Below are 11,921 nucleotides of genomic sequence, written 5' to 3'. Positions count from 1 at the left end.
TATTCAAATATCGCGCCAATTGTAGCAACTTATCGAATAGTATTTTAGTTGTAATCTATAAAAAGTCTGTGTTGGTTAAGGTGTTGGTAAAGCCTCTAAATTATTTTATAAAGAAATCGATATTGTTATCGATATTCATATCAATGTGGCTCCCATCTCTAAGCCTCTCTTTTTGATTCGACATCGTTAAAAAAAGTAAGTAAAAATGACAGTTATTGTGAAATATTGTGCCCTGCGAATAGGGAAATAGTTAAAAGCATCGACCCAGGGCGTGTTTGACTAAAGGTTTTGTTAAAAATCCAATGATTGAGTGCAAAAAACAATGCGAAAACATTTTGCAAAACGCCATGTTGGCCGCTCAAACATAACCTCAACCGCCGGAGAAATTATGTGGCCAGAAATATTTAATTACAATTTGTTATTCCAGGTGCAGACTAACAGCCGTGTAGATAGTCCACGAACATGTCGCGTTTCTTTGCCAACGGGTCCGACTCGGAGTCCGAGTCCAGTGAGGAGGAGGTCCAAGCGACGAACTTCAACAAAGCCAGCGCCTTCGTGAGTACCACCGCCCATGTGTGAGGCTCCCTTGAGCTGGCGTCCTATAGCTTGTTTTTATCCACAGCAATTCAGTGACGATGAGGAGGAGGTCAAGCGTGTGGTACGCTCCACCAAGGAGAAGCGCTACGAGAACCTCACCAACATCATCAAGACCATCCGCAACCACAAGAAAATCAAGGATATACCCAACACCCTCTCCAGCTTCGAAGATTTAACGAAAGCCTATACAAAGGCTCTTCCTGTAATTTCCAAGGAGGAGAACGGCATCACCCCCCGTTTTTACATTCGATGCCTTGCCGAGCTGGAGGACTTCATTAACGAAGTGTGGGAGGACCGCGAGGGCAGGAAGAACCTGTCCAAGAACAACTCCAAGTCGCTGGGAACACTGCGCCAAAAAGTGCGCAAGTACATCAAGGATTTCGAAGACGACCTTTCCCGCTTCCGCGAGGCACCCGACCAGGAGAGCGAAGCTGAGGATGAGGAGGCTGCCCAAGACAGCGACGGCGGCGATGCGGGCGACGATAGCGACGCTGGGATCAAGCGAGAACCGGCTGAAGCCGCTCCTAAAGTAGCCAAAACTGTCCCTGCCAAGGCTGCACCTGCCGATGACGATGATTCGGATGACTCCATCGACTGGGACTCCGATTCGGAGACTGAAACTGAGTCTTCCGACGACGAGAATCAATACCAGAACATGCGCGAACGCTTCTTGAAGCGCACTACGGAGAAGGAGGAGAAGGACGATGATAAGCGCAAGGACAAGCGTAAGGAGCAGAAGATCAAGATCCGCAAGCGCCCCGAGGACGATGAGGATGGTGAGTGGGAGACCGTAGTTAAGGGTCATGTCGTGGAGAAGCCCAAAATGTTTGAGAAAGACGCCGAAATCGACATTCCCCTGGTGCTCGCCAAGCTCGTGGAGATTATGTCTGCGCGTGGCAAGAAGCGCACCGATCGCCGGCTTCAGATCGACCTGTTGTTCGAGCTGCGCGACATTTCCGATCAGCATAATCTGGGCACAGCCGTCTCCGTGAAGATCCACTTCAACATTATCTCAGCCATTTTCGACTACAACCAGAAAATTTCGGAGCCCATGAAGCTGGAACACTGGGCCCTGCTCCTGGAAGTAATGCAGAGCATGCTGAAGCTCCTGCTGGTCAATCCGGACATCCACATGAGCGAGAGCGTTGCCGAGGAGCATGAGGAGCTGGCCACATCGCCTTTCTATGTGCGCGGTTGCCCACTGGCTGCCGTGGAACGTTTGGACGATGAGTTCACGAAATTGTTGAAGGAGTGCGATCCCCATTCGAATGACTACGTGTCCCGCCTGAAGGACGAGGTGAATGTCGTCAAGACCATTGAGCTGGTTCTGCAGTACTTCGAGAACGATGGAAATAACAACGAACGGTGTCGCATCTACCTGCGCAAGATCGAGCATTTGTACTACAAGTTCGATCCGGAGGTCCTGAAGAAGAAGCGCGGAGAGATTCCCCAGAACACTCAGACCTCTGTTGACGTGATGGACCGCCTTTGCAAGTTCATCTACGCCAAGGACGACACTGACCGCATACGTACGAGAGCCATCCTGGCGCACATCTACCATCACGCCATGCACGACAACTGGTTCCAGGCTCGTGATCTTGTACTGATGTCCCACCTGCAGGACAACATTGATGCCGCAGATCCCGCGACCCGCATTCTGTACAACCGTATGATGGCCAACTTGGGTCTGTGCGCCTTCCGCCAGGAGAACATCAAGGATGCGCATCATTGTCTGGTAGATCTGATGGTTACCGGCAAACCGAAGGAGCTTCTCGCCCAAGGATTGCTGCCGCAGCGCCAGCACGAACGCTCCGCCGAGCAGGAGAAGATCGAGAAGCAGCGCCAGATGCCATTCCACATGCACATCAACCTGGAGTTGCTCGAGTGCGTGTACCTGGTGTCTGCCATGCTTTTGGAGATTCCCTACATCGCTGCCCATGAGTTTGACGCTCGCCGCCGTATGATCAGCAAGACCTTCTACCAGCAGCTGAGGTCTTCGGAGCGCCAATCCCTGGTTGGACCGCCGGAGTCGATGCGTGAGCATGTGGTGGCTGCTGCCAAGGCGATGCGATGCGGAAACTGGCAGGCTTGTGCCAACTTTATCGTTAACAAGAAGATGAACACCAAGGTGTGGGACCTGTTCTACGAGTCGGACCGTGTGCGTGAGATGCTGACGAAATTCATTAAGGAGGAGTCGCTGCGAACCTACTTGTTTACCTACTCCAACGTCTACACCTCGATTAGCATACCCTCGCTAGCCCAGATGTACGAGCTGCCCGTGCAGAAGGTGCACTCGATCATTAGCAAGATGATCATTAACGAAGAATTGATGGCCAGTCTGGACGACCCAACCGAGACTGTCGTTATGCACCGCTCGGAGCCTTCTCGCCTGCAAGCCTTGGCCATGCAGTTCGTGGACAAGGTCACCAATCTGGTGGATGTTAACGAGAAGGTGTTCGACATGAAGCAGGGTAACTTCTTCCAGCGCGGCAACATGGGCAACCGAGGCGATCGCGGTTACAACCGGAATCAGGACGGTAACTGGGGCGGACAGCTTCGGGACATTAAGCGCATCCGTGGCCAGCGCATTCAACGCGGTCGTAAGCATCAACAGCAGCAACAACAACAAGTCCAGACCATCGACGAGGAGTAGACGCCAGACTATCATCCTGCTCCCGCCCTAATCCTCTCCAGAGAGAGTTAGCTTGAAACATCAACAAAACAAATAATCAGAACAAACTTGTAGCACTTCGACTATTAAAAATGGGAAGGCCATGGACAATTGCAGGGGTTACGTGTAGTCAGACCTCCGATTTGGTTCCTGACTGGATCGGAGGTCTGGTTCCATTATCCACTTACGTTGCCTGTTTCTATAGCCGAGTCAAAATTGAATTTGTTTTGTCGCTCATTATGTTAACCGAAAATATTGAGAACTGCATTTTTGTATCTGTCCTAAAACATAAAAAAAAAACTAAAAACACCGGAAAATTTGACTTTTACTAAAAAGGTGCCCAGTATAGTTTATAATTTAAGGACATTAGAAAAGATTAAACCTTTTATAAATTAAAATTCAGTTATTTTAATGTGACCTTTTCAACGTAGGGAAAACTACATTTTTCCGGCTATTATTGTCCCATCTCTAGAACGTAACAGTGTGACCCTGCAAATAAAGTTTTTATCATAACTGGCTCACATTTTTCGGCAGCTTATTATTTAACATAAATTATAACTCAAAATCTCAAAATGAACAGCATTGGCGAGGACTGCAACGAGCTGAAGAAACAGTACGATGCCTGCTTTAATAGTTGGTTCTCGGAGCGATTCCTCAAAGGTCAGACAGATGACTCGGCGTGTGCGCCTATTTTCCGGGTATATCAGGAGTGCGTGAAGGTAAAAACATAGTTTCATCATCATATTTGGGGCCGGAATAATCAAACCAACCTTTGACCTATAGCGCGCGATGAAGGAGCAGAAGATCGAGCTACGGGAAATCGAAACGGAATACACCACGAGTTCGGAATACGATAACTCCAGCAGTTCCGGAGGAAAGCAGCAGCAGAGCAAGAGTTGACCAGCGATGGCAGTTCCCGGCTATGGCTCCAATCCGATAAAAGACCAGGATGCGGAACACCAGAGTTTCACTAGTCACCAGAGGCGAGGATCTGGATAAGTTCCATGTAATGGTCAGAGAGCTCAGAGGGATGCACGTACCAGAAGCAGCTTTTGTTAAGTTATATGATTCCTATAACCCCACAAATACAATTTAAATTATCTAGTATATGTGTAGTTCATCTTTAAGTTCAAATAGAGTTTTTAAAAATCGTTATATTCTGCTTCAATGCAATAAAAAGTGTTGTAAATATATAAATGTTAAAAAACTTCTTATCAACCAATGCAAGGTTTTTAAAAACGACGCACAGATCGAATAACATCTTTGTCTTTTGTTATCACTTAACGTGAGGGATTCACCTTAAACAAATAGAATCTGGGTTTCCCAATTGGGGAAGAACTTTTATTATTGATAATGCAGAGGAATCCTCGCCTATAAATTGCATCTCATGCGGATGCCAAGGCACACTCGAAAGTTTAACTTCCAAGAAGAACGATGCAGCTACTCCCTTTGCTCGTGATGCTGGCTTTGGTCATCTGCGCCGCTTGCAAGAACCACGAGGATTATCCAGGACACCGACCAGGAGACTACGAACCAAGGCCTTACTCAAGACCATTTTAATTTTAAAGGACCTATCCAAATGTATCAATGATTAAACTTTGAATCGAAGTGCTTATTTTTGTTGTAACTGACTATATTTTTAAAAAATCAAACTTGGAGCCAATGTCGAAGTGGGTAACAAATTGCCATTTGAAGCTCCTCCTATTCCGAAACATGAATAAATGTTTGCTGGCTTAAAAACTAGGATTACGGCCACAGTAAAGCCTAAAACACGATTAATCAAAATTGTTTTTAGTGGAGAAACTGTGGCGTATACAGTAGAAACTTAAAAACCTATACAACTTTTATGCATTAAGATTAGGTTGGGAGCGAGTAACGCAACCTAGTGAAGCGTTTACTTGGCCCCGGTGGTGAACTTTGAGAGCTTTTCCAAAAGGGCAATGTAGGAAGTGTGCTCATGGGCAGTGGCCAAGTCTGACAACTTCTCTGCAAAGTCCTGGCTAATGCCCTTTTCCTCCAGCAGATTGACCAGCAAGTCGTACAAGTATCCGTCAAGCACGTCGCCAGCAACAGCATAGACCTTATCGTTCCACTCGCCATCATAAATAGCCATTTCGTCAATGGAGAACACATCGTCTGAGAGAAAGAATAGAGATTAATGATGGAACGATTCAGCATATAAAACTTGTACATACTGTATTCTCCCTCCTGAGCTTCTCCTTGGAGGAAGGAGCAGGTGAAGGACAGTGTGGAGCTGCCCTTAATGATGTCCACCTCGAACTGGGGCTTGCTGCGCATCTCGCCCAAGTCTGGTTTGTCGGCGTTCGGATTGATTTCTGGTTCCTCCTCGCTGTCCACAGAGTGATTGACATTGAAGCTGATTACCACCTTCTCCTTGTCTGTCTGCTTGGTGAGCTCTACATCGGCGCCATTCAGCTTGACGCTAAATCCGTCGAGGGTGCTAGGCACAGTCTTGCCCTTCTGCACCTTGCGCTCGGCCACGATCTCCTCGGTGAGGAACTCAACAAGCTCTCGCTCACCTGAAAATAAACAAAGGACACCGATTTCATTGTTTTGGATTCCATTTCGTCGCCGCCTTTTTGAGGTTATGTAAGATGCGGCATGTTCCGCTGGAGAAAAACATTTATAGTTGAGTGAAAAACTCACATTTGGTGTGGATATTGCAGCCACACGTGCAGTTGATGCTGGGCTTGTGCACGTTCAACACGGTTACATGATCATTACATCCGGCCGCCGGCTTTTTCGTCATGTGCCACAGGCTGCGGGTGAAGTCGCGCTTGCCCAGAGCTCCAGTCGCAGAGGTGGCTAGGTTAGCGAATCGCAAAGTGGCTGTCCTCAGGCTGTTCATGATGTTATATAATTATTGTAGTACTTCTTTAGCGTTTAATTAAACGGAAAAAATGAGCAACGCCGCGAGACTTCTAGGCAAAGAGTGACCTAATACAGTATAAAAAAATAATACCAAAAGTTCATTTTGTTGCAACTAGGGTTGTCGCTTATTGGGTTGGGCGCCAAATTTAAATTTTCAAGACTGCAGATGAATGAATCTTTATATATTCAACAAGTTAATTAGAAGGTTCAACTTTAACAACTTTTATATAAAAAAATACACATATGTTTATGAAAAAATGACGACTTTATTAGATTTTTAAATTGCTTATTGGATGTATACAACAATATAGACAGTATCAGACATACACAATTATAAAAAATATTCCATATTGGGTTTTCTTTTTTTTTCTAATCTTCCACTCAAAGGAAGACCCTCTCCTACCAAATATTATGCATGCAGTAAGACTTTCATGTCATGTATATCATTGTCTTTCAACCAAAAGGCATATCATTTTCTTCATTTTAAAATTTCAATAAAATCTATCACAATATGAGAATTTTTATCATTATATTATTTTTTATCTTTTTTTTTTGTTTGTTTTGTAAAATTTTTAAATATTTAATCTGCAGCTTTTAGAAGCCTTTCGGTTATAAAGACTTACTTAAATCTATGTTTAGACATTAGTCTTAGACATGCATACAAAAATATATTAATTACGATGAAAAATGCATTTCGCATGTTTAAAAATAAAATTGCCATTGTACATTGTATTAAGCAAGTTCTTCAGTGGGACGGACAACAGCTTAAGAGTAAACATAAAAATTATAAAATGCTGATTTACTTTCTGTGCCAAGCTCATTATTTTGCATGTCAAGCATATAAGTTTACATTTAAGGCCTAAAACTGTTTTATACTATTCATAAGGCTTGCTGTTGTTTCTCGTGTTTTATTTCTGTGTTGTGTGGTGTTGTTGTGCGTGTTTTTATCAAGACGATGTTGGGGGGCTGTCGCGTCAGTTCATATAAACAGCCTCATAGAAGTTTTGTTCGCTGCTTAATCTAATTCGTACTATTAATTACATTTCTATATTCAATTCCTTATTGAGCTTATGTTAGATACAATTTTACGCTTTTGTTAGCCACAAGGCATAGAGCTTTCGAGTCCATGTCGTTCGCATTCTGTTAGTTCTCCACAATCAAACTCATATATAGAAAATATTAATTCAGTCTAACAAAATACTTGCAGAATATTCGATTGAATTTCGAGAAATAATTCGAGCTGTGGGTCCGGGTATCGTGCGACCAAGCTTTTCGGATTCGTATCAGTTTAAATGATATGCGTGTCAAAATTTGTACACCTCTAATATTTCCACTTACAGATTATACGTTCAGAATACACATACGGGGGCGACACTTTTTGGCTGCCTAACCATGAGCTGCACTCCGATTTTCGACTCTATTCTAGGTCACGATCGGGAATCTGTGGAATGCTTTAACTCGCTCCGACTGTGGCAGCCAATGTTTTGTCAGTAAATTTAACTAAATTTTACCAAAGTTTACTAAACTTATTCAAATTATACACCAAATTAAATTTTACGATACATTCTACGTTTTAAAAAAAATATTACAACGGCTGTGCTCTTCAAGCGCGTTTCAAACGCGTGCGCAACTGTTGAATGTTTTCTTCGCGGGATGGGTGGGGGGTTACTACAACTAACAGCAACATAAACAACGAAAATATGTTTTAGATTATAGAAATTCGACTAATTTTGCATTTTTGCCGCCATTGCGCCAGCACTAGATGTACGTGCGCTTCACTTTCATCAGCGTTGACGTCTTGCACGGCAGCTCCTTTTCCAAATGTTCCGTTGAGTTCTTGCACTCGTGACTCCGATCCTTTTCAAGATCAAGGTTTGGAGTTTTCTGAGTGGTCGCATATGGATTGGAACCCATTAAAAGATTTATATCTTTGCCAGTATTTTGATGCTTAAATTGTCTGTTGAAGATATTGGTTAGAAATATTTCTTACAAAGATCTGTCATTGACTTACATTGGCTTGCCGAAGTGGTTGCGATGACTTTCATCCATTTGGGAGTCCCTCATATGGGAATTTGCCTTAACACAAATGACGCCCACACAGCTGCCCAACATGAAGATCCCAAAAATGCTGAATGTGATGAGCAAGTAGCTGCTACCGGATGCATGTCTGATTTCATCGACGCTAGCTGTTGATTTTTGCGGATCTGTTGAAGAAATACAATAATTAGAATTGTGAACCTTTGAGTTTATAAATAAAAACACATACCATTAAGATTGGGCATAATATCATCGGGATCCATAGAGGTGAGAGTTATTTTGTTGAGCCCAAAGTCATCACCTCCAGATGGCAACTGTTCCAAGCTTGGCTGATTACCTGCCGCGGCTGCCACGTTGGAGTACAAAAGCTTCTGCTCCTCGGTCGGTGGGGGAGCCATTGTCACGAAACTCACTGTCTCTGCGCTTGGAATGTGTGGGCATAGGGAAGCCGCCGCTTTCTTGGTGGTGTTTAAGCTCTGCAGGTACGTCTTGGTGCCGAATTTGTGCTGGCTGGTCGCCAGATTCTTGCATTCGTGAGTCTGCAAGTCCCAGGCACATATGGGATCCTGGAGGCTCAGGCAGCCCAAGCAGTCCACAATGAGGGTGCAGTGGTGCAGGGGAACGTTGACCAAGCTGCCGTCACTTACAACCACCAGCGAGTTCTTCTTGGAGGAGATTACCAAGTCGCGAACGGGAGTGCCCAGAGGAAGCACTTGCATCTCCGATATGACCACAGTTTTGAGTCGATCCACGGTCGAATTCGGGTGGGTGGTCAACATGTTTATAAACTTGGTCACCTTGCCGTCATCGGTGCCGCTGTAGATGACATCGTAATATGCTCCGTTCAGGGATCTGATCTGGGGATCCACGGCAATAGCTGTTAGCCGATGGTGTAGGTTCACCTTGGTCAGCAGGGGACGACCGTGCACTGCCGGCACAGCATTCTCCATGAGTGGATGCGTCTTGATGAAGTTCACAGCAATGCTGCTCACGGTACGAGAGTCTTCCACGCACTGTCCTGGCCTCGGTTTTGGCACTTGCTCCCGCTCCACCGGCAACCAATGCGATTGCGAATCCTTCTGGGACTTGAAGTCCCCTTCGAAGGCAGCCAGTATATCATCAACATCGAAGGCACACACTGCCGATCCGGGAATAGCGTTCACAGAGGTGGTGAAAACGGCGTACACCAACGACTTGGACCCGCTTTCTACAACTGGACTAATGGCCTCTGTAAGCGAATGAGAGAAATAAATAATTGTTCTAAGCTATATTTTCTTTTTAAAATCAACTTACGGATCTCATCAAAGTAGAAGGGAAAGTCTCCAGGTACGGAGCAGTTGAGGCGAGCTTTAAGGAAAGTCGTCCAGCTCTTGCCGTGGTTGTAGGGACCGCCCTTGTCGTTCTTGCACACCCTGGCCACCCGGGAGTAGACCGCCTTGCCGAAGTTCATAAACTCCATGGACAGCTCACGGAAGAAGAACAGGACAAAGCCATTCTTCTCGATAGCCCCGACAAAGTCGGGTTGGTTGAGTTGCTTGAGATCATACTGCTCCGTCCGGAGATTCTCGCGATAAATGAGAGGGTCCCCTCCGGAAAAGTCGGCCACTGTTGCGCTGTACAACTGGCCGTCGGCAAAGGCATAGGTGCTGTTGTGGGCGGGACTGTAGGGGCACAGACCCTGGGCCTCGACATCCCGGCTCACCTCATAACGCAAGGCGTAGGCGTGGCCAGCGGGTGCCGCCTCCTCGGACGACATCTCCACCGGCGTGTAATGACGGCATCGCGGCTTGTACGAATTGGTGCCGCAGAGCAGAACCTCGCCATTGGGGCGACGGGCAAAGACACGCAGGTAGTTGTGGCAGTCGCGCTCCGGCTTTCCCTTCAGAGCGCACAGCTCCCGGTCGGCATCCGTGCTGTGCCACTCCAGCCGGCCGATCTCCCGCAGTCCATGTAGGCTCACATTGTAGATGACGTCCCTGCAAGCACGGAGAGTGAGAACAATTGAATTAGCAAAGCGGGTATTAATTTGTGGATGGCGTGTGTCTGCCCAGAATGTCGATTGGAAGCCAGCCAAATGTGGCCACAAAAATGGCAGTAAGTCGAGACATGGCATATAAACAGACTCGTACAACTAATTGCAAACAGGAGCGTTAATGAAAATCTTTTTCGTTTGTTTTGTAAACAGGTTGCACCCACAATAAACAGCAACTCTTCCATTAGCGCGTTTCAAACATTTGGTTTTTATTGATTTCCCCCAAGCTCTAAACAGCAAGTGTTTAATATCTTGGCCGCAGCTGTTCCCCAGCTACGCCCCACCGACAATCGCAATTCAAGGTTGTTTTTGTGCAAATAATTAGAACTCGTATACACTACGAGTATTCGTCGTACAATTGTACAATTCTGTGTTTTAAGTGGCTAATTATTGTGGCTGCTAATTTGTTGCCATGTACTCATGATTGTATGTGGTTGGTGGCCCCATCAAGTCTGGTAGCCAAGGAGAATATGATAAATCGCAAGCTGGTTTCTGTTTGTCGGTCCATTTTAGATCTCCGATACCCGAATATTAGCCAAATGGGCGTTTTTCTAACACCTTACATTGTACTCCCAGTGATGACTGTAATGAAACTGATAGATGGGAGGACCCTTTTCGGGAGAATGACTCATTTCCTTTAGGAATTATTAACAATATATATTTCTCATTCCATATAAATCGGTCAGACGCTGGGGCAACGTGATAAAATGTGCCAGCAGCCAGCAGTCAGCAGCCTGCAGCCTCATGCATAATACAATTATATGGGCGAAGCTAAACAAGCTTCATGGCTATATCTCATCGGAAGTCTGACGGTCTAGAACCGATTTGCTGGGTAGTGCTAAGTTCTACCCGAGATTTCCAGGAAACTCTATGAGAAATGCTACACTTGCACTTGACGCTAATGAAATACAAAAACCAATCCAACCAAACAGCCAACAAGTCAGTAGCGTAATGCCAATGGCGCGTTAATTAATTCCTCGAATCGAACGTTGGACTATTGTGTTTTTATAAATTTTGAAGCGTGATCGCGCCAAGTTTATTTGCGCACAGGTAGGAGAAGCTTTTTTTTATTGCTCAACTGAATCAAAGGTGGGCATCTTTTAAGGGTAAATAAAATCACTCACTTGGCACCGACGAGAACACTTTCATCGTTGTGATCCAAAATCTTAAAATAGTCCGTCGAGTTGCCAATAAAATGGGCCAACACCTTATCTTGTTCTGAAACGAGAAGAACAATGTTTTTTGTTTAAATTAGTTGTCTTGCTGAGAGAGGAGCTCAAGTTGCTAAATTCTTGATAATTATACTATGGACATTACATTAATTTCGGTTTAAATTTTATTGTTTTTTGTTTCAGAGGAAATTAATGAATGCTAGCTTGGCGAAAAATTCAGCACGATAAGCAGCAGCTTGGTGGAAAAACTGAGCTTCCAAAGCCGAGCTACTACTGCTTGTCATTGATAAAGCAGAAAAAAGCGTAAAACCAAACAAATGACACAAATAAACAATAAGCTGGTGTGTAGTACGTACTTGTTTGCAAATCGGGTCTCACATCGGGCATCCAAGCGGCCACGATTGTCAGGCCGATGGAGCAGGTGATCAGCAGTATGTTGAGATGCGCCATGGTCGCCTCTGAAGGTCTAATCAAGCCCAAAACTGAAGCTTAGCTGGTTGAACTTAATTTGCTAGAGAAA

The 11,921-nt window shown here is 45.2% G+C and overlaps 5 protein-coding genes across 5 annotated transcripts; 3 read left to right on the top strand and 2 right to left on the bottom strand.

The window, feature by feature from the left end:
- The first annotated feature begins 64 nt into the window (after positions 1-64).
- On the top strand, positions 65-3,342 carry LOC6494522 (eukaryotic translation initiation factor 3 subunit C). Its single transcript, XM_014907337.3, has 3 exons — positions 65-195; positions 428-555; positions 623-3,342. Exons 2-3 carry the CDS (start codon positions 463-465, stop codon positions 3,248-3,250), a joined length of 2,721 nt encoding a protein of 906 aa, XP_014762823.1. The 5' UTR covers positions 65-195; positions 428-462; the 3' UTR covers positions 3,251-3,342.
- A 381-nt stretch (positions 3,343-3,723) lies between these two features.
- LOC6494524 (TP53-regulated inhibitor of apoptosis 1) lies at positions 3,724-4,876 on the top strand. Its single transcript, XM_001960140.4, has 2 exons — positions 3,724-3,987; positions 4,052-4,876. Exons 1-2 carry the CDS (start codon positions 3,841-3,843, stop codon positions 4,166-4,168), a joined length of 264 nt encoding a protein of 87 aa, XP_001960176.1. The 5' UTR covers positions 3,724-3,840; the 3' UTR covers positions 4,169-4,876.
- On the top strand, positions 4,703-4,876 carry LOC123257230. The gene has a single exon (XM_044715421.1). The coding sequence runs from the start codon at positions 4,703-4,705 to the stop codon at positions 4,826-4,828; it is 126 nt and encodes a 41-aa protein (XP_044571356.1). The 3' UTR covers positions 4,829-4,876.
- Positions 4,877-5,043: 167 nt separating this feature from the next.
- On the bottom strand, positions 5,044-6,249 carry LOC6496079 (complement component 1 Q subcomponent-binding protein, mitochondrial). The gene is made up of 3 exons (XM_001960139.4): positions 5,936-6,249; positions 5,464-5,808; positions 5,044-5,404 (listed from the first exon to the last, which is right to left on the bottom strand). The coding sequence occupies exons 1-3, from the start codon at positions 6,135-6,137 to the stop codon at positions 5,163-5,165; spliced, it is 789 nt and encodes a 262-aa protein (XP_001960175.1). The 5' UTR covers positions 6,138-6,249; the 3' UTR covers positions 5,044-5,162.
- A 157-nt stretch (positions 6,250-6,406) lies between these two features.
- Positions 6,407-11,897, bottom strand: LOC6496078 (semaphorin-1A). The gene is made up of 6 exons (XM_014908136.3): positions 11,758-11,897; positions 11,354-11,447; positions 9,491-10,173; positions 8,427-9,425; positions 8,172-8,364; positions 6,407-8,117 (listed from the first exon to the last, which is right to left on the bottom strand). The coding sequence occupies exons 1-6, from the start codon at positions 11,849-11,851 to the stop codon at positions 7,919-7,921; spliced, it is 2,262 nt and encodes a 753-aa protein (XP_014763622.1). The 5' UTR covers positions 11,852-11,897; the 3' UTR covers positions 6,407-7,918.
- Between the last annotated feature and the right edge of the window lie 24 nt (positions 11,898-11,921).

Source organism: Drosophila ananassae, chromosome 3L (genome assembly GCF_017639315.1).
Source record: "Drosophila ananassae strain 14024-0371.13 chromosome 3L, ASM1763931v2, whole genome shotgun sequence".
NCBI lineage: Eukaryota > Metazoa > Arthropoda > Insecta > Diptera > Drosophilidae > Drosophila > Drosophila ananassae.
The sequence above is the reverse complement of the archived record's forward strand: the minus strand, read 5'-3'. Positions and strand labels throughout refer to the sequence as shown.

Bases quoted from the DNA above. Each gene is read 5' to 3' on its own strand.
- LOC6494524 (XM_001960140.4), top strand. From the start codon at position 3,841: ATGAACAGCATTGGCGAGGACTGCAACGAGCTGAAGAAACAGTACGAT. The intron at 3,988-4,051 runs GTAAAAACATAG...TTTGACCTATAG, and splicing joins TATATCAGGAGTGCGTGAAG to CGCGCGATGAAGGAGCAGAA.
- LOC123257230 (XM_044715421.1), top strand. From the start codon at position 4,703: ATGCAGCTACTCCCTTTGCTCGTGATGCTGGCTTTGGTCATCTGCGCC.
- LOC6496078 (XM_014908136.3), bottom strand. From the start codon at position 11,851: ATGGCGCATCTCAACATACTGCTGATCACCTGCTCCATCGGCCTGACA. The intron at 11,448-11,757 runs GTACGTACTACA...TTCTCGTTTCAG, and splicing joins GAGACCCGATTTGCAAACAA to AACAAGATAAGGTGTTGGCC. The intron at 8,118-8,171 runs GTAAGTCAATGA...TATCTTCAACAG, and splicing joins AACCACTTCGGCAAGCCAAT to ACAATTTAAGCATCAAAATA.
- LOC6494522 (XM_014907337.3), top strand. From the start codon at position 463: ATGTCGCGTTTCTTTGCCAACGGGTCCGACTCGGAGTCCGAGTCCAGT. The intron at 556-622 runs GTGAGTACCACC...TTTTATCCACAG, and splicing joins TCAACAAAGCCAGCGCCTTC to CAATTCAGTGACGATGAGGA.
- LOC6496079 (XM_001960139.4), bottom strand. From the start codon at position 6,137: ATGAACAGCCTGAGGACAGCCACTTTGCGATTCGCTAACCTAGCCACC. The intron at 5,809-5,935 runs GTGAGTTTTTCA...GTTTATTTTCAG, and splicing joins CTGCAATATCCACACCAAAT to GTGAGCGAGAGCTTGTTGAG. The intron at 5,405-5,463 runs GTATGTACAAGT...TCTTTCTCTCAG, and splicing joins AGCTCAGGAGGGAGAATACA to ACGATGTGTTCTCCATTGAC.